At 39.1% G+C, this 22,729-nt stretch overlaps 1 protein-coding gene across 3 annotated transcripts in view; it reads left to right on the plus strand.

Moving 5' to 3' along the window:
• Window positions 1-22,729, plus strand: part of LOC122741117 (c-Maf inducing protein) — a 289,560-nt gene that overhangs the window by 181,859 nt on the left and 84,972 nt on the right. For all 3 annotated transcript variants that reach the window (XM_043984230.1, XM_043984229.1, XM_043984231.1), the window contains exon 3: window positions 13,733-13,783. In XM_043984230.1, the coding sequence (XP_043840165.1) occupies window positions 13,733-13,783 (51 nt within the window). The remainder of the gene's footprint in view (window positions 1-13,732; window positions 13,784-22,729) is intronic.

Consider the following 22,729-nt stretch of genomic DNA (forward strand, 5'->3'; position numbering starts at 1 on the left):
AGCTAAGGGATAAACAGCTAGCCCATTAGTCTTCCCCTGTCTTCCACTCACTGATCTCAAAGGAACCCATTTCTTTTAGTGTCAAGAACTCCTTTGGGGGAGTTTAACGCTATTCTTTCCATGAAGCTCATGCCTCACTCATCCTTGATTTTTCTATTTTATTTTCCACTAGATCTTTTCTTTTTAAAGCGCAAAAACCTGGTCTGGCACAGGAGAATGCATGTGCCCAAGGTATCATAGATCAGAAGGCCTTTATCTTTATTATGGGCATGCATTTTATTTTAGATTTTTTTCTTTATTTAGTATTTAATTTTTCCCCAATTACATGTAAAAACAATTTTTAACATCCATTTAAAAAACTTTGAGTTCCAAATTCTCCCTTTCTCTCTCTGCCCCCTCCCCCCCCACTTTGAGAAGGCAGGCAATTCAATATAGGTTATACCTGTGTAGTCATGCAAAAAATCTCCATATTAGTCATGTTATGAAAGAAAACAGACCAAAAAGACCTCAAGAAAAATAGAGTAAAATTTTTTGCTTTAATCTATATTGACACCATCAGTTCTTTCTTTGAGAATGGAGAGCATTTTTCATCATAAATCCTTCAGAGTTGTTTTGGGTCATTGTATTGCTGAGAATAGCTAAGTCATTCACAGGTGATCATTTTAAAATATTGCTATTTCTTTGTATAAAGTATGTTTCTCCTTGCATTGGCTCATGTAAGTCTTTCCAGGTTTTTCTGAGAGCATCCTGCTCATTATCTCTTTTTTCCCCATAAAAGTATTTTATTATTTTCCAGTTACATGTAGAGATAGTTTTCAACATTTGTTTTATAAGATTTCTAGTTTCGGATTTTTCTCCCTCCCTCCCTTCCCTCCCTCCCCCTCCCCAAGACAGCAAGCAATCTTATATAGGTTATATATGTACAATCACATTAAATATATTTCTGCATTAGTCATGCTGTGAAAGAAGAATCAGAGCAAAAAGGAAAAACCTCAAAAAAGAAAAACAAAAATAAATAGAAATAGTATGGTTCAATGTGCATCTAAATTCCATAGTTCTTTTTTTCTGGATTTGGAGAGCATTTTCCATCATGAGTCCTTTGGAAGTATCTTGGACCATTGTATTGCTGAGAAGAGTCAAGTCTATCACAGTTGATCAACACACAATGTTGTTGATACTGTGTACAATGCTCTCCTGATTCTGTTCATCTCACTTAGCATCAGTTCATGTAAGTCATTCCAAGTTTCTCTGAAATCTGCATGCTCATCATTTCTTACAGCACAATAGTATTCCATTTACATTCATATACCACAACTTGTTCAGCCATTCCCCAATTGATGGGCATCCCCTCAGTTTCTAATTCCTTGCCACCACAAAAAGAGCAGCTATAAATATTTTTGTACATGTGGGTCCTTTCCCCTTTTTTATGATCTCTTTGGGACAAAGACCTAATAGTGGTATTGCTGGGTCAAAGGGAATGCATAGCTTTATAGCCCTTAGGGCATATTTCGAATTTGCTCTCCAGAATGGTTGGATCAGTTCACAGCTCCACCAGCAATGCATTAGAATTCCAATTTTTCCACAACTTCTCCAACATTTATTATTTTCCTTTTTTGTCATATTAGCCAATCTGATAGGTGTGAGGTGGTACCTCAGAGTTGTTTTAATTTGCATTTCTCTAATCAACAGTGGTTTAGCCTGCTTATTATTTCTTATAGCACAATAGTATGCTATCATGATAACATAACACAATTTTTTCAGCCATTCCCCAATTGACGGGCAACCCCTCAACTTCCAAATCTTTGCCACCAGAAAAGAGCTGTTATAAATATTTCTGTACTTATAAATCCTTTCCCTTTTTTGTTTTTCATCTCTTTTTGGACACAAACATAATAGTAGTATTACTAGGTCATAGATTATGCATGTTTTATAACCCTTTGGGCATAGTTCCAAATAGCTCTACAGAATGGTTGAATCAGTTTACAACTCCACCAACTGTGCATTAATGTCTCATTTTTCCAACATCCTCCCCCAACGTTTGTCATTTTCCTCTTCTGTTCTATTAGCCAATCTAATAGGTATGAGGTAGTACCCCAGAATTGTTTTGATATGCATCTCTCTAATAAATAGTAAATTAGAGCATCTTTTACAATATGGCTATAGATTGCTTTGATTACTCCATTTGAAAACTTCATATCTTTTGATCATTTATCAATTGGGGAATGGCTCTTATTTTTATAAATTTGACTCACCCCTCTATCTGTTTGAGAAATGAGGCCTTTATCAGAGAAACTTGTTTCAACATTTTTTTTCACTGTGTGGTAAAATATGAAAGTTTTTAACAGTCGGTTAGGATAACTGAAAGACGCCAGTTTTTCAAGGACCACCCTTTTGGGGAGGAGATGAACAGTCTGCCTGCTGCGCATGTCAGACTGCCTGCCGGGTACAGTCCGCCTGCTGCGCATGTCAGACTGCCTGCCGGGTACAGTCCGCCTGCTGCGCATGTCAGACTGCCTGCCGGGTTTTTTGACTTCCGGGGTGGAGAGAAGCAGAGTAGGCCTTTTTGCCTGCTTGGCGGGACTCCTGGCGGCGCAGCACAGACGGTCTCCCTCACTCCAAAGGTGGCCTTTTTTGGTTTGGTGAGTTTTTATAAGAAATATAGACTAAGCCTAGATTTAAGACGATTTCTACTGTATTTCTACTTTCCTATCCTTCTAATCAACAACACCTTATATACAATAAAGGCTCTATCTAGAAAACCAGAAGCTTCTTCCATTTACTAGTCTGGGAGATAAATTAAGGGAAAAGTTAAGTAGGGGAGATTTATGATCTAATATCCAATTTTAAATTTCACAACTGTTAACAATTGCTATTTCCCTCCATCCTATTCCCTTCCTTCTGTTTTTTTATTCTGTCTCTCTCTCCTTTCACCCTTTACCTCCTCAAAGGTGTTTTGCTTTTGACTACTCCCTCCCCCAGTCTACCTTCTCTTCTATTGCCCACCCCACCCCGTCTTATGTCCTTCCCCTCCTACTTTCCTGCAGCGTAAGATAAATCTCTATACCCAATTGGGTAGTATGTTATTCCTTCCCTCTTTGGGCCAGTTCTCATGAGAGTAAGATTCACGCACTCCCCTTCAACTCCCCCATCTTCCCCTCTACTGTATAAGCTTTTTCTTATTTCTCTTATGTGAGATAATTTACCCCATTTTACCTATCCCTTTCCCTTTTTCCCAGTGCATTCTTCTCACCCCATAATTTTGGTTTTTTTTAGATATCGTCCCTTCATATTCAACTCACACCTGTGCCCTCTATCTATATATACTCCTTACAATTGCACTAATAATAAGAAAGTTCTTAAGAGTTACAGGTATCATCTTCCCATGTAGGAATGTAAACAGTTTAACCTTTTAAAATCCCTTGTGATTTCCTTTTCCTGTTTATGCTTCTCTTGTTTCTTGTATTTGAAAGTCATATTTTTTATTCAGCTCTGGTCTTTTCATCAAGAATGCCTTAAAGTCCATTTTTTCATTGAATGCCCATTTTTCCCCCTGAAGGATTATGTTCAGTTTTGCTGGATAGCTGATTCTTGGTTGTAATCTCAGTTCCTTTGTCCTCTGGAATTTCATATTCCAAACCCTGAGATCCTTTAATGTAGAAGGTACTAAGTCTTGTATTATCCTGACTGTGGCTCCACAATACTTGAATTGTTTCCTTCTGACTGCTTGCAATATTTTCTCCTTGACCTTGGAGCTCTAGAATTTGTCTATATATTCCTGGGAGTTTTCATTTTGGGATCTCTTTCAGGAGGTGATCAGTGGATTCTTTCATTTTCTATTTTACCCTCTGGTTCAAGACTATCAGGGCAGTTTTCCTTGATAATTTCTTGGAATATGATGTCTAGGCTCTTTTGTTGATCATGGCTTTCAGGTAGTCCAGTAATTTTCAGATTATCTCTCCTTGATCTATTTTCCAGGTCAGTTGTTTTTCCAATAAAATATTTTACATTGTCTTCTATTTTTTAATTCTCTTGGTTTTGTTTTTTTTCTTGATTTCTCATAAAGTTATTAGCTTCCCTTGCTCAATTCCAATTTTTAAGGAATTATTTTCTTCCGTGAACTTCTGTACCTCCTTTTCCATTTGGCCAATTCTACTTTTTAAGCAATTTAAAAAAATAAACAATTTTATTTATGGTTTGGGGTTCCAATTTTTATCCCTCTTTCCCTCCTTCCCCTCCCCCGCTTCCTGAGGTGGCAAACAATTAGATATGGGTTGTACATGTATGATTATGTAAACCATTACCATATTTATCATTTTGTACAAGAAAACTTGATTAAAAGGAAAAAATGAAAGTGAAAAAGAGCATGCTTCAGTCAGTTCCATCAATATCAGTTTTTTCTTTGGAGGGGGATAGTTTCATCAGTAGTCCTTTGGGATTGTCTTGGATCATTGTATTGTTGAGAATAGTCAAGTGATTCACAGTTCTTCATCAAACAATACTGCTATCTCTGTGTACGATGTTCTCTTGGTTCTGCTCACTTCACTATACATCATTTCATACCTGTCTTTCCAGGCTTTTCTGAAGTCATCCTGCTTGTCATTTCTTATAGCACAATAATATTCCATCACCATCATATACCACAGTTTGTTTAGCCATTCCTCAATTGATGGACATTCCTTTGACTTCCAATTCTTAACCAGCTGCTATAAATATTTTGGAGGATGTCTTTGGGATATAAACCTAGAAGTGGTATTGCTGCATCAAAGGGTATGCATAATTCTATAGCCCTTTCGGCATAGTTGCAAATTGTTCTCAAAATGGTTGGATCTTTTCACAACTCCACCAACAGTAGATTAACATCCCAGTTTTCCCACATCCCCTCCAACATCCAATATTTTCCATTTTTGTTATATTTGCCACTCTGATAGGTATGAGGTGATACCTCAGAGTTGTTTCAATTTGAACTTCTCTGATCAATAATGATCTAGAACATTTTTTTCATATTATTATAGATAGCTTTGATTTCTTTGTCTGAAAACTGACTGTTCATATCCTTTGACCATTTATCAATTGGGGAATCACTCATATTTTTATTTATTTATTTATTTGTTTTTGGTGAGGCAGTTAGGGTTAAGTGACTTGCCCAGAGTCACACAGCTAGTGTTAAGTGTCTGAATTCAGATTTGAACTCAGGTCCACCTGACTTCAGGACTGGTCCTCTATCCACTGCACCACCTAGCTGCCCCAATCACTTATATTTTTATAAATTTAACTTAGTTCTCTATATATTTGAGAAATAAGGCCTTTACCAGAGATATTTGTTTTAAAAATTCTTTCCCAATTTTCTACTTCCCTTGTAATCTCGGTTACACTATTTTTGTTTGTGCAAAACCTTTTTAATTTTAAATAATCAAAATGATCTATTTTATATTTTATTTTATTCTCTATATCTTCTTTGGTCCTAAATTTTTCTCCTGCTCATAAGTCTGACAGATAAATGATTCCATACTCCCTTAATTTGCCTTGGGGGGGGCGGGGCAACGAGGGTTAAGTGATTTACCTAGGGTCACACGGCTAGTAAGTGTTCATCTGAACCTGGATTTGAACTCAGGTCCTCCTGAATCCAGGGCTGGTGCTCTATCTACTGCGCCACCTAGCTGCCACCCCCCTTAATTTGCTTATGGTATTGTCCTTTATGTATAAATCATGTACCCATTTTAACCTTATTTTAGTATACTGTGTGAGATGTTGGTCTATACCTAGTTTCTGCCATACTGTTTTCCAGTTTTCCTAGCAGTTTTTGTCAGATAATTAATTTTTGTTTTAAAAGCTTGGATCTTTGGGCTTATCATATACTAGATTACTATAGTAATTTACTATAGTGTAATTTACCAAATTTTAAATAAAATACTAGCAAAAATATTACAGAAATGTATCACAAAGATCATATACTATGACCAGGAATTTATATCAGGAATGCAGGGCTGGATGAATATTAGTAAAACTATCAGCGTAATTGACCATATCAATAAAAAGCAACAGAAGTCATATGATTATCTCAATAGATGCAGAAAAGGCCTTTGACAAAATACAGTACCCATTCCTATTAAAAACACTAGAGGGGCAGCTAGGTGGCACAATGGATAGAGCACCGTCCCTGGAGTCAGGAGTACCTGAGTTCAAATCTAGCCTCAGACACTTAACACTTACTAGCCGTGTGACCCTGGGCAAGTCACTTAACCCCAATTGCCTCACTAAAAAAAAAAAACAAAAAAAAACCAACAACAACACTAGAGAGCATAAAGATAAAAGGAGCTTAACTTAAAATGATAAGTACTATTTATCTAAAATCATCCACAAACATTATCTGTAATGGCAATAACCTAAAAGCCTTCCCAATTCAATCTGGGGTGAAGCAAGGATGCCCATTATCACCTCCATTATTTAATATCGTCTTAGCAATGTTATCTATAGCAATAAGAGAAGAAAAACAAATTAAAGGAATTAGAATAGGTAATGAGGAAACAAAACTATCACTCTTTGCAGGTGATATGATGTTATACTTAGAAAATCCTAGAGAATCAACTAAAAAGCTATTATTATTTGCTACTTGAAATTATTAACAACTTTAGCAAAGTTTCAGGATACAAAATAAACCCACAGAAATCATCAGCATTTCTAAATACTACCAATAAAGTCCAGCAACAACAGATAGAGAAATTCCATTTAAAACAACTGTAGCCAGGGGCAGCTAGGTGGCCCAGTGGATAAAGCACTAGCCCTGGATTCAGGAGGACCTGAGTTCAAATTCGACACTTGACACTAGCTGTGTGACCCTGGGCAAGTCACTTAACCCTCATTGCCCTGCAAAAACCCCCCAAACCCCCAAAATTGTAGCCAGTATAAACCTCCTAAGATAAACACAGCAGCTATATGACCAGAACTACAAAACACTTTTCATGGAAATAAAGCCAGATCTAAACAATTGGAAAAAATATTAATTGCTCATGGGTAGGCAGAGCCAATATAATAAAAATGACAATCCTACCTAAGTTAATTTATTTATTTAGTGCTATACCAATCAAACTATCAAAAAGTATTGTATAGAGCTAGAAAAAATAAGAAAATTCATCTGGAAAAGCAAAAGTTCAAAGATATCATGGGAATCAATGAAAAAATACAAAAAGAAGGAATTGTAGGTGGTCATGGAAAATCTAAGCTGACCCCAGTGCCAGCAAAGAGATACATGTAATCTCCTGATCAGATGTTTAACCGCCTTATTGTCTGTGGGCTGAGAGTGCCAGAAGCAGCCGCTGCTTCCAATGAATTGGATGCTCCCAAAGCCTGTTTCTAGTTTGCTGAGGCTGGTTCTGTGTTGGTATGGCCTGTGCTATACTGTGCTCCACTCTCACTCTGATACAACAGACCTTTCCTGGCAACCTCCTAAGTTGTCTTTGGCTGGAAAATTATTTCACCCTGTCTTTTGTGGGTTCTGCTGCTTCAGGAATTGTCTTATGGCATTATTTAAAAGTATTTGGTGGGACTTGGGGGAGAGCTCAGGCAAGTCCTTGTTTCCTCCATCTTGGCTCAACCCTCTGTGGGCATGCATTTTTAACTTTTTTCAGTAGCATGTATGTATGTGCATTTCTAGAACAGGGATTCTTAACCTGGGGTTGTTGAACTTAAAAAAAAAGATAATTCTATTTCAATATCATTGGTTTCCTTTCCTGAATATTTTGTTTTATGCATTTAAAAGCATCATTCTGAGAAAGGGTACGTAGGTTTTTCCAGACTGCTGAAGGGGAGGTGTCTATCACATACAAAGGATGTCATAATGGGATCTGGGTCAGTCAGTCATGAGCAGGTATTAAATCTCCAGCTTATGCTAAAAAATTGAAAGTACAATTGCTTTATTAACACCAAGGGGTTTGTCATTTAATGGTCCCATGAGTGAAAGCCTAAAAGTTCTCAGGAAAAGAAGTAGAGAAGGAAATGTAGGTGGTCATGGAAAATCTAAGTTGCTCCAATGAGTGAGATGAGCTGAAGTGTGGGAGAAAATCTCAAAGAAAGAAGAGTAAACAGAGGGAAAAGGGATGTACACACATGGAGAATAAGCTTCATTCATGATGACAGGAAGGTCGTTTTCTGGTAGTTGTGCTATCCACATTCAACTTCAACAATAAATGGAGATTTTTTCTTAAAAGACTTTAATATAATTTTAAAATCAGGTAGGTCCCACCTTTCAGCCCCTTGTAGTTCACAACTCCCAATGTTATACAGTGCTGTAATGGTTTTTTCATTCACTGGAGGATTTTCACAGTACACTGGCTCACCATCTAGAAGAAAAACAGAAGGGAGATTATAAGGTATTTTGAAAATATTGATTTTAATGTGGTTCTGAGGTCAGTTTAATAACTAGAATAACTTTGGCTATCACCTTGCCATAGGGAAATTCGTTGAGAAGCATCACCCTTTTATGGAAAGCTTTTCTTCCACCGCCCCCCCCCCTTGCAAACTACTCTTTAAAAGCCTGTCTAAATATTTAAGGCAAGAAAAATTGTTGCTAATTAAATACTGTTAAAGTTATAGCAAGTATTTTTGTCCCAAGGTACAGTACTCAAGGGGATTGATATTACAAGGAAACAGTGTTATATAGTGGAAAAAATATTAGATGGAATTAGTCAACCAGGATATGTTGCTTACCAGCTTTGTGACCCTAGACAAGTGCCTTCCCCCACAAATTATCTTGTATTTATTTTGTATAGATGTTATATATATTTGCTTGTTGATTGGGCCTCAGTTCCTCATTTATCAGATAAGGGGATTGGATTAGAAGGTCACTAAGTCCTCTTCTAACTCCAAGTCCAATTATCCTCTGTCCCTAGGGTATCTAAAAACTCTATCAGTTTGTGTTCTTCTGGCTTTTTCATTCTACCAGTCTACTTTTTGTATGTATCTCTTTAACTGGGGCCCGTTTTATAGGACTGTGAAGTTAATTTTATTAGGTTAAATGATGATAAATGTTTGTGAGTATTGTGTCTTTGCCTTTGTTATGACAGATTATTTGTCCAGGTATGATTTACTTTTTTTTAAAGGGGAACATTTGTTGAATTCTTAGTCATAAAGGACATTTTTAATCCATCAAACAAAGAAACTAAAATATAATTAGGGGCAGCTAGGTGGCACAAGTGGATAGAGCACTGGGCCTGGGGTTAGGAAGTTCTGAGTACAAATCTGGCCACAGATACTTATTAGCTGTGTAACTCTGGAAAAGTCATTAACCTCTATTTGCCTCAGTTTCTTATCTGTAAAATGGCAATCCACTTCAGTATCTTTGCCAAGAAAACCCCTTGGAGAAAGTCCACAGAGTTGCATAGAGTTGGACACAACTGAACATTTGAACAGTGACAAAAATATAATTAAACATAGTTTTTAAAAACCATTAACTAACCTTTACTTTAAAAATGGGATAAGGAAAAGGACTTTACCTATGATTTTCTCCTGGCATAGGGAACTTCCTGTTGAAGAAACTATTACTACCAAAGCAAATTGGCACCTTCTCTGCAATTTATAATTTTAGAAGGTTGCCTGAAGCACAGAGAAGTTAAGTGACTCAACACAGCCAGGATGTGTCAGAATCAGAACTTGAACCAAGGTCTACTTTAATTTGAGGCTAGCTCTGCCTCTGTACTTCAGAAATAAAAACTTTTTAAAAATGAGACACAAAATAGCAAAATTATTTTGAGAGAGAAGCTTCTTGAGAACAGTAAGTACCTCAGTTTTTACTCTGTGGCTCTTCAGGCATAATAACTGGCTTAAGGTAGATGTTCATTAAGTGTTTGTTGATTGATTGATTGATTTTCAAACTCGATCATGGCTGTCTCATCTATTTCTATAGTTTCAAGAATTCCTTCTGTGTGACCACTCTCAAATATCACTCTCCAGTCTCTCACTTCCAAGTGTCTGCTTGACATCTTCATTTGGATTTTTTTCTGACACCACAATGTCAACATATCTTAACCCCAAAAGTAGATATTAATATTACCTTGGATGGAAGTCTTTATTGGAATGATCTAAGAATCTGTCCTTGGACTTAGGTTGTCCAATATTTTTATCGCTGACTTAGATGATACTATGTATGATACGTTTATCCAATTTGCAAATGACACAAAAATGGAAGAATAGTCAAAGTGTTCAGAGACAGAATCAGGATTTAAACTGACCTTGATAGGATAGAACAATGAATCAAGTCCAAGGAGATGAAATTTAATTGGAATCAGTTCAAAATTTTACAATGGGTTCCAACAATCAACTGGGTGGACAACAGTTCTTATGAAGAAGATTGGGGGTTGAGGGTGGGGTGGATTTAGTGGAATGCAAGCTCAGTATGAATCAATAAATGAACCAAATAGTAATCCTTACATTTATATATCTCTTTAAAGTTTACAAAGTACTCCCCTTAAAATAGTGTTGTGAGGATAGGTAATCAACATGTTGCAGCAAAAAATACATTAAGTGAGGCATAGTATCCTACAAAAGGAAGATGATAATCTTACTGTATTATGCCCTCTTTAGACAATACTTGGGAATATTGTGTTCCGTTCTCTACACCACATTTCAGGAAGGATGTTGACAAGCTGGTGTGCCTCCAGAGAAGGGTGATTGGAATGGTGAAAGAATGTATAGATGAAGATTCGTTGAAAAACTGGGAATGGCTAGCCTGCACAAGAAAAGGCTTAAGGGAGACACCATAGATGTCTTTATACATACGAAGAATTGTCTTGTGGAGGAAGAATTGAACTTGTTTTGCTTGGCTTGAGAGGGAAGAACTAGGAGCAGTGTGTTTAAGTTGCATAGTTTAAGCTTGGTGGGAAGAAAGTCATCCTAAGAATTAAGGCTGTCAAAAAGTAGAATGGGCTGCAAAGGATAACCGTGGCTTCCCTTTCATTAGAAGTCATCAAGTGGAGGCTGCATGACCACTTATTGGGGAAATTGTAGTGGGGATTCATGTTCAGGTATGGGTTAGATTGACCTTTGAGTTCTCCCTCAACTCAGAAATTCTGTGTTAAGTCTAAAATTTAGTTCAGTATCTCTTTACCAAACCAACTCCTGATTTCTCTATTTCTATAAATAGTGTAACTACCATCGCCCTAGGTTGAAGCCTCAGAGCCCTTTTTAGCACTGAATCTATCATCCAACAAGAATATATTAAATGCCTACTCTCCTAGGTACTGTGCTAGGTTCTGGGAATACAGCGACAAAAAGGAAATAGTCCCTGCTCTCAAGAGGCTTGTATTCTATTGGATTCTCTCTGTATTATGGCAATGCCTAACAATCCCACTTGCATCTGTCACTTTCTATTTATTCTCATTCCCACTATCCTCCCTGAGGCGTTCATCATCTCTTACCTGGATTATTATAACTCCCTCTATACTGGCCTCTTTGCCTCCACTCTCTTCTTTTAGTTAATTCTGCACAGGCCACCAGATCAATTTGATCTTAAATGGTTTGATTCATATTGATTTACTTATAGTATCAAAATTTGCCTTTTCCCAGTTTTTCTTATCCTGTCCTACCCACCTGGAATGCTTTCTCCTTCTTCTCTACCTGTGCAAATCCTACCTGCTTTCAAGGCCTAGCTCAAATCCTGCCTCTTTTCTAAAGCCTTCCTTAACCACCCCTGCTTGAAGTGTTCGCTTTCCCATTGACTGATTAGAACAGTGATTGGTGGTGCTATTCATTTGGTAGTGACTCATGTGGCATCTTTTGTGTTTTGGTCTTGAACTACTTGGTAAATCTTTGTTGGTTATTTAATTTTGTACATACTAGGGCCTCGTTTCCTCCGATAAACCATTAATATTTTATAGCAGGGGGATATATCTTTTTCCATGTCCCAAAACATCCTCCAGTGGGGGTAGTGAGAGGGTGCCTTCCCATTTCCAACCCAGTCTAACATGGGACCATGCATACAGTAGAAACTCATTAAAGATTTGCTTATTGATTGATTTCTCCTTGGTCAATTTGAGGTAGTACAAGGAAAGTTCATCTTGTGTTGGAGGATTTTATTCTCTATAAAACCTGTTACAGATGATTGGGGTTGAGGCAGGGGTGGGGGTGGGGGTGAGGAAGAGAGAAGGAAAGTCATCATGCATGAAGCTCTCGACCTTTCCTGCAAGGGCAGACAATGTTTGACAAGATTCTAGCAATGAAAGGGCAAAGCAAAACCAACCTTTCAAAGGATATACATTTTCTAAATTGGAAATCCCCCGAGTATCCTTATGGGGTGCTTAACTTCTCTTAAATTGTACCTCATTATAAAAAAAATAATTTATCTTCTAAGAATCAGTGCCATGGGGTGGGTTGGGAGAAGTGATGCTACCTCCAGAGGCATGTTGGAGGGCAGTGAACCTGTGAAGGCATGTCCTGTGCCCTTAATAGATTGACGTCAGTGGTGCTGCATTTATCATTTTTGGTAACAGGAGCTTATGACCTTTGGAAGTATCAAAGTGTTTCCTCATTGGGTATTAACCATAAGAACTTTTAGTAGCACTGCTTAACCTGGACAAAGCCCACTGATTGTATTATCCTAAGAATCCTAATTGCAGTATTTATACAAATACTCAAACCAAGTTGTCCATTTCTCCCTTTTCCCCATGGCATTCAACAAGGGACCCTCAGCACCTGAGCCAAGAAGAAGAACCTCCCTAGATGACTTTCACTATCCTAGATTCCCTGCTTAAATAGAACTTAGTCTATTGCTGGAGAATTGATTACCTGGTACTGGTACCTCCATATGCCATCTAAGAGCGTAGATTCTAAAAGGGTTTTTAGACCCACTTAAGAACCTCTTGGAAGAATACCAAGATGTATACTGTTGCCTCTGGCCTTGCCCCCAAATGGAGCAGTGGAGCCATCCTACCATATCTGTATTTGTATATAACTTAAGACTCCACAACTAGGGAATGGGGTAAGAGACTATATAAATTAAATCCTGTAATTCTATCATATATCTCCTAGTCAATCATGGAGGAGCCACTGGATTGGATAAATAAATGTATTTTAAAATATATAAATAAGTGAGTATACAAAATAGGAGTTAAAATGCCAATTCATACATGTCCATAAAAGTAAATGCATCACTCATTAATACTTGAAATTTTTATAATTTTCAATGAGAGTACTTCTTCCTCTCGGGCAGACTGCAGCCTCCTCCCTGACCCTGCCTTCAGTTTAGCAGATGGACTTTGTTACGGTTGTTATGGTTGAAAAATTGATCACTTTATGACCAATCTGGTAATGAGCCTCTCTAATCCTAGCTAGGCTGGTTCTTGGACAACAGACCTCTAGTTCATCACCAGATAGGTACCTGGAATCTTTCCAATGTGATGGGACCTGCCAGAGTTTTGTGTTCCACTGCCACGGCCTTCAGGAACCCAGGGTTGCCTCCATGCCAGGAAGAGAATATCAGTGAGAGTAGAAGCATTGGTAAAATGAACTTCTTAATTTTCTGAAACCCCCATACCAACTCTGGTTCCTTTTTGTTTTGTTTTTTTTTAAGTGAATGGACTTAACCAGGCAATCTAATATTCGGTTAATTAAGGTGAAAGAACATGTATATCATAGAGTATGTTAGGCAAGAGATTCAGCTATGTTGTGCTAAATGGACTGAAAATTTTGCAGACAGATGGTAACACGTTTATTGTTTTGTTTTGTTTTGTTTTTTTCATTGCAGGCTGCAAACAGCTATCTGAGAGACCAGTGGTTTCACTCTTTGCAGTGGAAGGTAGGTCCTTTGGTCATTATCATCTCTCTGATGCTTCACCTAATGATGATTGCAATGAGCAAAATGTAGAGGAAGTAAGTGGTGGTGGTGGTGGTGGGTGATGACAATAATTAACCTATTCCCAAGAAGTCTGAAGGACATTTGTCTACTTGTATTATTAAAGCAGCCAAATTGGCAATCTATAACCCCTCCTGAAGAGTTAGATAGAATTCTCCCTGAAGCACAGAAAAGTTGTTCCTACAATTTCCAGGATCCTTGAGCATGAGGAATGCCCAGACCATCTGTCTTCTGTGGTTCTGGAAAGGTGCAGACAGCTTACTTATTTTTGGAATGAGGGCTACTGCAGGGGAACAGATATTTGGCTCATGGTTCTGTTTCAGAGATGTCCTTAGGAGTAGAACTGTCAGAGCTTTTGCCATAAGATTAAAAGACAAAACCTCAAACTCTATTCTCCATCTTCTTTCAGTGATCAGGCTCTTGGACCAATTTTTCTACCTTGAATCTACAGGAAAGTAGCTGAGATACATGGGGATCAACTGATCCCTACTTGAGGAGTGAGATTTTCCCATTCACGAGCTGTTCTGGCAGATCAACACCATCTTGTACTCTGATCCTACCTGTTTCCCATTTCTCAGAATCTTTGTTTTCTTTCAAGGTTTAACTCAGGTGCCATTTCTTCTGTGAAGCCTTCCCTGAACTCTACCTCACTCCTCCAGTTGTTAATGCTCTCTGTCTCTTCACCTTACCTATATTATATGTGTACTTGGTATAAATGATATAAATGACCCCAATTTCCAGTATAATGTAAGTTCATTGAGGTCAGGAACTTTTGTCTTTGTATCCATAGCACTGAGTATAGTGCCTGTGGCTAAGGGGCTTAATAAATGTGAATTGAGTTGTTTTATCAGTAGAGAACTAGCCTTTTTTATATTGGAATTTGGGTATGCATAATTATAGACAAGGTCCTCACTAGGCATCTTCACAATGTCTCTTCTCTGCACTAGAATTTCACTGGCCATTGTCATAAAAGCCCCAAGTGGACTGCTGGGAGCTAAGCAGTGGTCTAGAAAAAGAGTGGCTTGGGAGAGCAGATGGGACTCTGCCGGAATAGCCTGTGTTTATCATCAGTCATCATCATTACAGTAAGCCTGGGAGGCTAGGATGATTGATGGTGGCCACTGGCTGTTTAATACCATGGCAGGGCAGTGATTGCTAAGGAAACAAGGTGACCATTCAGAATTCCACACATGCCGCTGGACAGGGTCTCATAACAGAGAAGACAGAATATAGGCATGGGAATTTAATATCCATGCCCAAGTTGCCCAGAATCAAGACACGCCCCTTCTTATGTCTGCTGGCAGCTGCCTCCCCTTCCTGCCTCTCCTTAGGGAGGGACTCTGAAGCTGATCTTGACTTCTCTAAAAGGGGACAGCTGCCTCTGTGGTGGGGGTGGCCTGGGAGGAGGGTATGGAAGCCTACTGTTTTTAGGCGTGAAGCTAAGAAGGGCTGATGATTGGAGTGCGCCTCCTAGGCCAGTTCAGAAGGTACTACCATTGTGGTTCTGCAGAGGTCCAGAGTGCCTCCACCCTTCAGTCCCTATGAAATATCTGTGCATCCAGTCTCTACAGGAACTGAACCGTGCACCAAATAAGTAAGGCTGCCTGGTCCACCCATTATTGCAAATTTAGGAATTACAGACCTGCAGACTTTTTTTTTTTTTTTAATTTTAGCAGGGCAGTGGGGGTTAAGTGACTTGCCCAGAGTCACACAGCTAGTAAGTGTCTGAGGCCGCATTTGAACTCAGGTACTCCTGAATCCAGGGCTGGTGCTTTATCCACTGCGCCACCTAGCTGTCCCCAAGACCTGCAGACTTTTAGGACTGTGGGTATGGAGAGTGAAATGGGATGGAGAGGAAATGGATGTTATCATTTTTGCTTTTTGTATGTTTCTGACTTAGTAGTTATGAGACCTGAAGCTTTGTTTTTATGGCACTTGGTGATGTCAGGCCTAAGTCTGATGCTTTGATTTCTCTGATCCTTCATTACTCATTCAGCAATTAATTCATCAAATAAAACAACAAGTTAGAGTTAGATGAGACCCATTTTATTGGCCTGCCTCTGCCACTTACTGGCTATGTGACCTTGGGCAAGTGGACAAGACCCTTCTCTCTCAGGTGTCTGCTTTCTTTTCAGTGAAGGTTGCACTAGATGGTCCCTATGGGGCCTAGAGCTGAGTGACTTCTTCAACTTCAACAAACATTTATTAAGTACTTCTAAGGCCTAGCACCCCAAGAAAGGTAATTTTTCATGCAATTAGGGTACACTTCCACTAGGTGGCAATAATGCCTCAATCATGGCCAAAAAGATGAGTTGCAGATAAATGGGCTTTTTCCTTCTTTTAAAAATAAAGAAAAGTAACACATTATTAAAAACAGATAAACTGTGAGGGGAGACAGCCTTGTGTAGGGGAAGGAATCTCAGACTAGACATCAGGGGACCAAAAGTTTTGGTTTCAATTCAGTCATGTGACCTTGGGCAAGTCTCTTCTCTGAAGCTCAATTCCTTTTTTTTTTTTTTTTGGTAAATTGAGGACGTTTAATTAGACAACCACCAAGGCAGTTGTTCCTAAGCCTTTTCAGTATGAGGACCCCATCTGAATGTAAAACAATGTTGAAGACCCTGACAAGAATTGCAATATTAATATCTGCTTGAGAAATTGCATAAAGCTAAAAATGACTGAACGCAACAATGCTTTTTGGTTTTTGGTTTTTTGGGGTTTTTTTGCAGGGCAATGGGGGTTAAATGACTTGCCCAGGGTCACACAGCTAGTAAGTGTCAAGTGTCTGGGGCCGGATTTGAACTCAGGTACTTCTGAATCCAGGGCTGGTGCTTTATCCACTGCACCACCTAACCGCCCTGCAACAATGCTTTTCAAATAATTCATAATAACAATATCTGTATACATCGAAAGTAATATATGTGTATATGAAGAAAAATTTAATCAGTCTACACAGTTTGAAAGGCATTGGGGAAGAATGGATGCAGAGCTGGCCTCCCATAAATAGGTGGCTCTTAAGACTGCAAGTTGTAGGACAGTTGTTGATATTCATTGGTAGAGGAAATTTTTTCATGAGGTAACTCTCTATACTGGTAAAATCATAGGCAAACTATTCCCAATAGGCAAAAAATTGTTTTTGTATGGCCCTTGAGCTAAGAATAGTTTTTACATTTTAAAGTAAAGTTTTTGTTGTGTTGGGTTTTTTTTAAATGTTAAAACCATTCTTAGCTCTCAGGCCTCGCAAAACAGGCAGGAGGCAGGATTTGGCCCATTGGTTGTCATTTTCCAACACCTGGTCTAGACCAAATAGGACAAAACTGGACAAAAAACTGGAAGGGGCGTTATTTATTGTTAAGCTATTTAGTGAAATGAACTTTAGCTTTAATTCCAGAGCTCCATAGGTGGAGAAACTGCTCTAAAGAAGCCTTCAAACTCTAAAATTCAATGAGCAAGCAAGCAGATTTTTTTTCTACTTTAATATAGAATTTAGATTTAGTGATAGAAGGAAATGTAGAGGCTGTCTTATTCAACCTCCTCATTTTAACTGATGAAGCCATTAATTCTAGAGAGGTTAAACTACTTGCTCAAGGTTACATTGATATGAAGTGGGAGAGCTACAATTTCAGTTCAGATGCTCTGACTCCAAACACAGACTTCTTTCCCCTGTATTGTACAACTAGAAGTTCCCCAGAATGGAATTAGCTGCCTTAAAATGTGATAAATGGCCCATTACCTCTAATACATGCTCCTTAAGGTCACTTCTAGCTCTAATTCCTTGATCCTATGATTAGTGTTTCCCACCACTTTTTACTCTTTGCATTAGGCTGCCTTTCTTTTTTTCCCCTTTATTTTTACAGTCCCATATGTTCTATTTAAAGGCCTTCTCTCCTATACCTTCTACTACTTTTTGTGTGTCTACCAACAGCCTCTTCCTGGTTCCATTGTCAGTTTCCATCACTGGGTTTCAGGATCCTGTCTGTCCAACCAGGTTAGCCACAAACAATATAGATGTGGCTAATAATAGGTAAAGGTATTTTGGAGCAAGACATACTAGTGCGTCCTGCATAGCAGTTCCCTAACTACCAAAAGGTGGGAGGATGGATTGGGAAAGACATTGAACAGATCATGACTTACCCAATAATCAATCCTACAGAGTCATATAGAGGAGTGAGTAGAGAAGAGAGGATGATCTGGAGCTTTTGGCTGGTGAGGGCTGGGGAAGGTGAGCTTGTTTTTCTCTCAGGAATTGAAAGAAACTTAAGAGGATAAAGAGGTTACTATATGGAGATGTCTGGCCTCTGAGGGTTTATTTACTCCTCTTTCTTAGGTGTGTATGATGTTTCAAGTTTTCAAGTTAACTCCTTAGTGGTGTTTGTTCCTTGGGGATAAGGGGCATTACACATTTTTAATGCCCTTATTCCTTTCCCTTTGTGGTTTAGACTTAAATTGCTGCCCCCCAATCATCTCAATATAAGAAAATTCCATGGGAACGAAGTAAAAAACAGCAGGAGAGTCGATGATCAGGGGCTAGGAAATGAGCAATGGGGCAGTCGGTCAGTGTCAACCTGTTCTTTGGGGGGGGTAAGAGGACAGAATTTCCCAGCATGCTTTGTCAAAGGCCTAAAATGAGATTTTTTTTTCATTCTACCAGAGAAGGCCATGGGATAGCTCTTATTCCTTGGTTGGAAGTGCTAAAGAACTGGAGAAAAGGTATTCAGATCAGAAGTGCAAACGTGGGTGGGATTGTTTTCTCCTTTCTCAGGAAAATCATGCTTTGACGCCAGGAAAATCCAGGTGATATCTTGTCTCCTCTCTTTCCTCTCTTTTTTTTTAGTAGCCTTAACCGTACCAACTCCTAGAACGGGGTTTCCTAGGGGGAAAGGGGGAAGCAGTGATCATAATGTAGAGAAGCCTGTGTGTGTTGGGTAGGGTGGGAGGAGTGTCAGGAAGTACAGTCAGACAATTAAAGTAGTTTGATGGTATGCTGCACTCTCTCACCTTCACCTAAAACAGTCTTCAATCCCTTCACCCTGATCCCGAGTTTCTGGACTGTAAATATCACATTTCTTAGACATCAAAACAAGTAGGGGAAGGCTGTCACTAAGAGCTCTTTTCTCCTATTAAAGGCTATCTAGTCATTGGGCACAAGGGCATCTTGGAGAAAAAAATGGGTGTTTCCAATCCTTGTTCCTCTATTTAGAAAAGAGGGGCATGTCATGTTATACCCTAGACTTTCTGAGACATTTGGCCAAATGGAAGAAAGAAAAAAGATCATCTAGTCTAGAAGGCCATCTGTTCCCCTGTACGGGTCTAGTCTGAGGCAAGCAGAGCTAATTTACTCATAAGATTTTTTAATTGAATGCTGAAGAGACCTTTGAAATCAAATGCAGATATATTGCAGTTATCACACAGATGTAGAAACTGAGACCTGGAGCAGGAAAGTAACTTGCACAAGGCTACACAGATAGTAAGCAGCAGAAACAGGATCCAAACTGACATCCCTGATGCCAAATCCAATGCTATTTCCCCTAGAAGAAGCATGGGTAGAGTGTTGGTCTTGGATTCAGGAAGATTTGCGTTCAAATGACACTGCTTATTCAATGTGCAACCTTGAGCAAATCACTTAAACTCTCCTAACCTCAGTTTTTAAATTTATAAAATGAAGAAAATTATGGTACCTATATCTGCTTTCATGAGTATCAAATGAAATAATGTATATAAAGTGCTTTGGAAGCCTTAAAATATTTTATGAATATGAGCTATTATCATTACACCATACTGCCTCCTCAGTTTACTGTTCACAAATCACTCATTCCTTGTTTCCCCAACTTCTAATTTTGGTGACTAGGCTGCTTCTTTTCTTTTTACTCTCCTCTCTTGGGGGCAGGTCTGGACTTGAGAGATGAAGAAGGGCCACTTTAAGCCTATTTACATAGACCCTACCTATAACCCTTTGGGACACCAGGACAGTGACATGGTTGGCCCAGTGGAATCATAATGTTCTGGTATCCATTGCGGGGATTTAGTGGGAGAGCCCCTTAGGCTGTTAGTGTTAACAAAGCTGGATGTGTCTTCTCTGGCCAAAACCTGCTAACCCATTTCTGTTTCCTCTGGGCATGTAAGACCAGTTTTTCCCATCCCTGGGAAAGGGTGGTTAAATCCCTATAATGCCTTTGTTCTTCCCTTGCTCCAGATATGGATTTGACACTGCATCCAGGAGCCTTTCCCAGACTTAGCCTCTCCCACCTGGTCCCTATATTCATTTTTGCCATTGCCCAGCACTATTTACTTTGTTTCATATGACTATATGAGGTTTCACTTTTACTGGCATTTTTTAAGAGGTCGGCTTTTTAAATTTTATTTTATTTTATTTTATTTGTGGGGCAGTGAGGGTTAAGTGACTTGCCCAGGGTCACACAGCTAGTAAGTGTCAAGTGTCTGAGGTCGGATTTGATCTCAGGTCCTCCTGAATCCATGGCCAGTGCTTTATCCATTGCGTCACCTAGCTGCCCCCACTTTTACTGGCTTTTTAATGTGTGAGTGTACCATTTTCCTTATTTGTTTGTACGATCATAGAATTTAGAGCTGAAAAAGGACTTAGAGTTAGTTGAATCTCTGAAGCCCAGAGAGAAGAAGAATATTCGCTTGCTCACATTCACCCAGGCAGCAAAAGCCAAGCCAGGACCTTAATTCAGGTCTTCTGACTTTAAAATCCCAAATCTTGATATTGTAAGCCTTAAGGACAGAGAATAAATCATTGAGTTCTTTTGGGCCCCCTTTAATGCCTAGCATAGGGGTAGCCACAGAGTAGGTGCTTTGGCAGTATTGCCTAGTGCCTGATGGTAGCTATTTAGATGGACATTGCCCATGAGTCTAAGTGATACCATTTGTACAACTTCCTTTAGGACCAGTCACTGGGGTTAGTTGCAAGATATTGCAAGCAGAAATCAGAGACAGGAATGGGCTGACCATCTGCCTGTTAATGCTTCACTTAAGTTCAAAAGGCAGAAATTCCATGCCCATTAGTTTCTTGCCCTTTTTTGAAAACAAACCCCCCCCCAAAAACCCATTTGGTAGTTTTCCAACAGTTCAGGACTGGGCTGTGAGTGCAAGGCAGTTTGCCATAAGGTGTTGAGGTAGTTTCCAGCACTTGCAGATTTGCTGAGCTTCTCAGTCGGAAGGCATTAAACTTGGGGACTGAGAAATAGGTATTTGTGGCAAACATGGAAGAAGCCTAAACAGCTTAAGAATTAGGTACAGATTCTAGCTGGAGCAGAATGCTGCCTTTTAAATTCATGCTTTGAATTGACCCTTAAAGGAGAGAGAGAACCCCTTGAAATGTAAGTGGAGAAAGTGTATGAGAAAAAGGTGTGATATGTAGAGGCCTTCATCCCTCCCATCAGGGTCATTGTGTCACATAAGAATGTTAACAAGTGACCCTAAAAACACATAGCAGTCAGTGTGAAGGAGCTGGAACTAGCTTCCAGTTCTCCACAGTTAAAGCCTCGCTAAGACTGTGGGGTAGAGGGATTTGACTGGCATTTCTCTTCTGGAATAGCTTTTCTTTCTGACTGTGGATTTTTGTGGCTTTTAATTCAAGTATTTATTAAATACCTAGTATACGCAAAATTCTGGACAATAATAACTGACACTCATATGATACTCTGACATCCACAAATGCCTCACATGGAATTAGCTTTGAGGAGGCATGTAACAACCCTGTGATAAAGATACTACCAAGAGTTAGTTTTATCTCCCTTTCAATGTTGAGAAAACTGAGTCTTGGAGGGGTCGAATAATGATCCATGGTCATATAGCTAGAAAGTGTCAAAGGCAGAATTTGAACACAGGTCTTTTTGGTTTCAGGGCTAGCCCTCTATCCTGTATCGTGCTGCCTGGCTTTGGGGGCTTATATACAAAGCGATAGATGCCATGTGACCAGTTATATATCAGAACATATGCAGTAACAAACACTTTTGTGATTGGTGGCCTGCTGAGAGAGTTCCAACAGAAGGCCCTTGAAAACATCTTTGTAAGCATAAGATCTCCTTGGCATAGTAGTTAGAATGCTAGACTTTGAGTTTAGAATATTTTGGTTCAAAACCTACCTTTGAAACTTGGCTATGTGATTATGGAAAATTCATTTAACTTCTGAGCTTCAGGTAGCTAACTCTCTAAGATTATAAGTTGTTGGTGAGTTCAAGTCGGCCTTAAGTGGAGAGAATTTCCACGAGGATGAAATAACAATATGTTGACCTTTTGGCAGGGGAGGGGAGCAAATCTGATATTTTGGGGTCCTGCTCATGATTTGGCACCTGTGACACTGGAATATCTTCTACTTTATATATTATGGGAGCAAAATGCGCATTGCTTAGGATTGGCGAAGCACAAAGAAGGACAACATTATGCATGTTTTCAAAGCAAGGAAAAGGGAACCATTTATTTGGTATTTTTAAGAGAGATCCTCCCCTTTACTGAAAATATGAGCCATCGAACCTTAAAGGATGTTTTTCCACCTACATGATTTGTAGGATAGCTTGTTTTCTGGCCTTAAAAAAGATGTTTTTCAATAACATCTTCCATTCCAGAGAAATAGTGGTGTCCTCTTCTCTTCCCCTTCTTCTCCCTCTCTCTCTCTCTCTCTCCCTCTCCCCTCCCCTCCCCTCTTCTCTCCTCTGTCACAGAACAGAGCAAGGAAGCTAAGTCACTCCTAGTATTTGTGCTGACTCATCTTTGCTTGAAGGGCAGACAAAGAGTATAACTTTTGGGTGCTCACTCAGCTTTGAGTGGGAAAGAAGAGTATGAAGTTCATGCTTTTTGCCCATGAGGATATTTAACAATATTGGTTACCTCCCTCACAGGGCCAAAGGAAAGGCAGGCCATCAGAAA

This window comes from Dromiciops gliroides, chromosome 2 (assembly GCF_019393635.1).
Source record: "Dromiciops gliroides isolate mDroGli1 chromosome 2, mDroGli1.pri, whole genome shotgun sequence".
Classification (NCBI taxonomy): domain Eukaryota; kingdom Metazoa; phylum Chordata; class Mammalia; order Microbiotheria; family Microbiotheriidae; genus Dromiciops; species Dromiciops gliroides.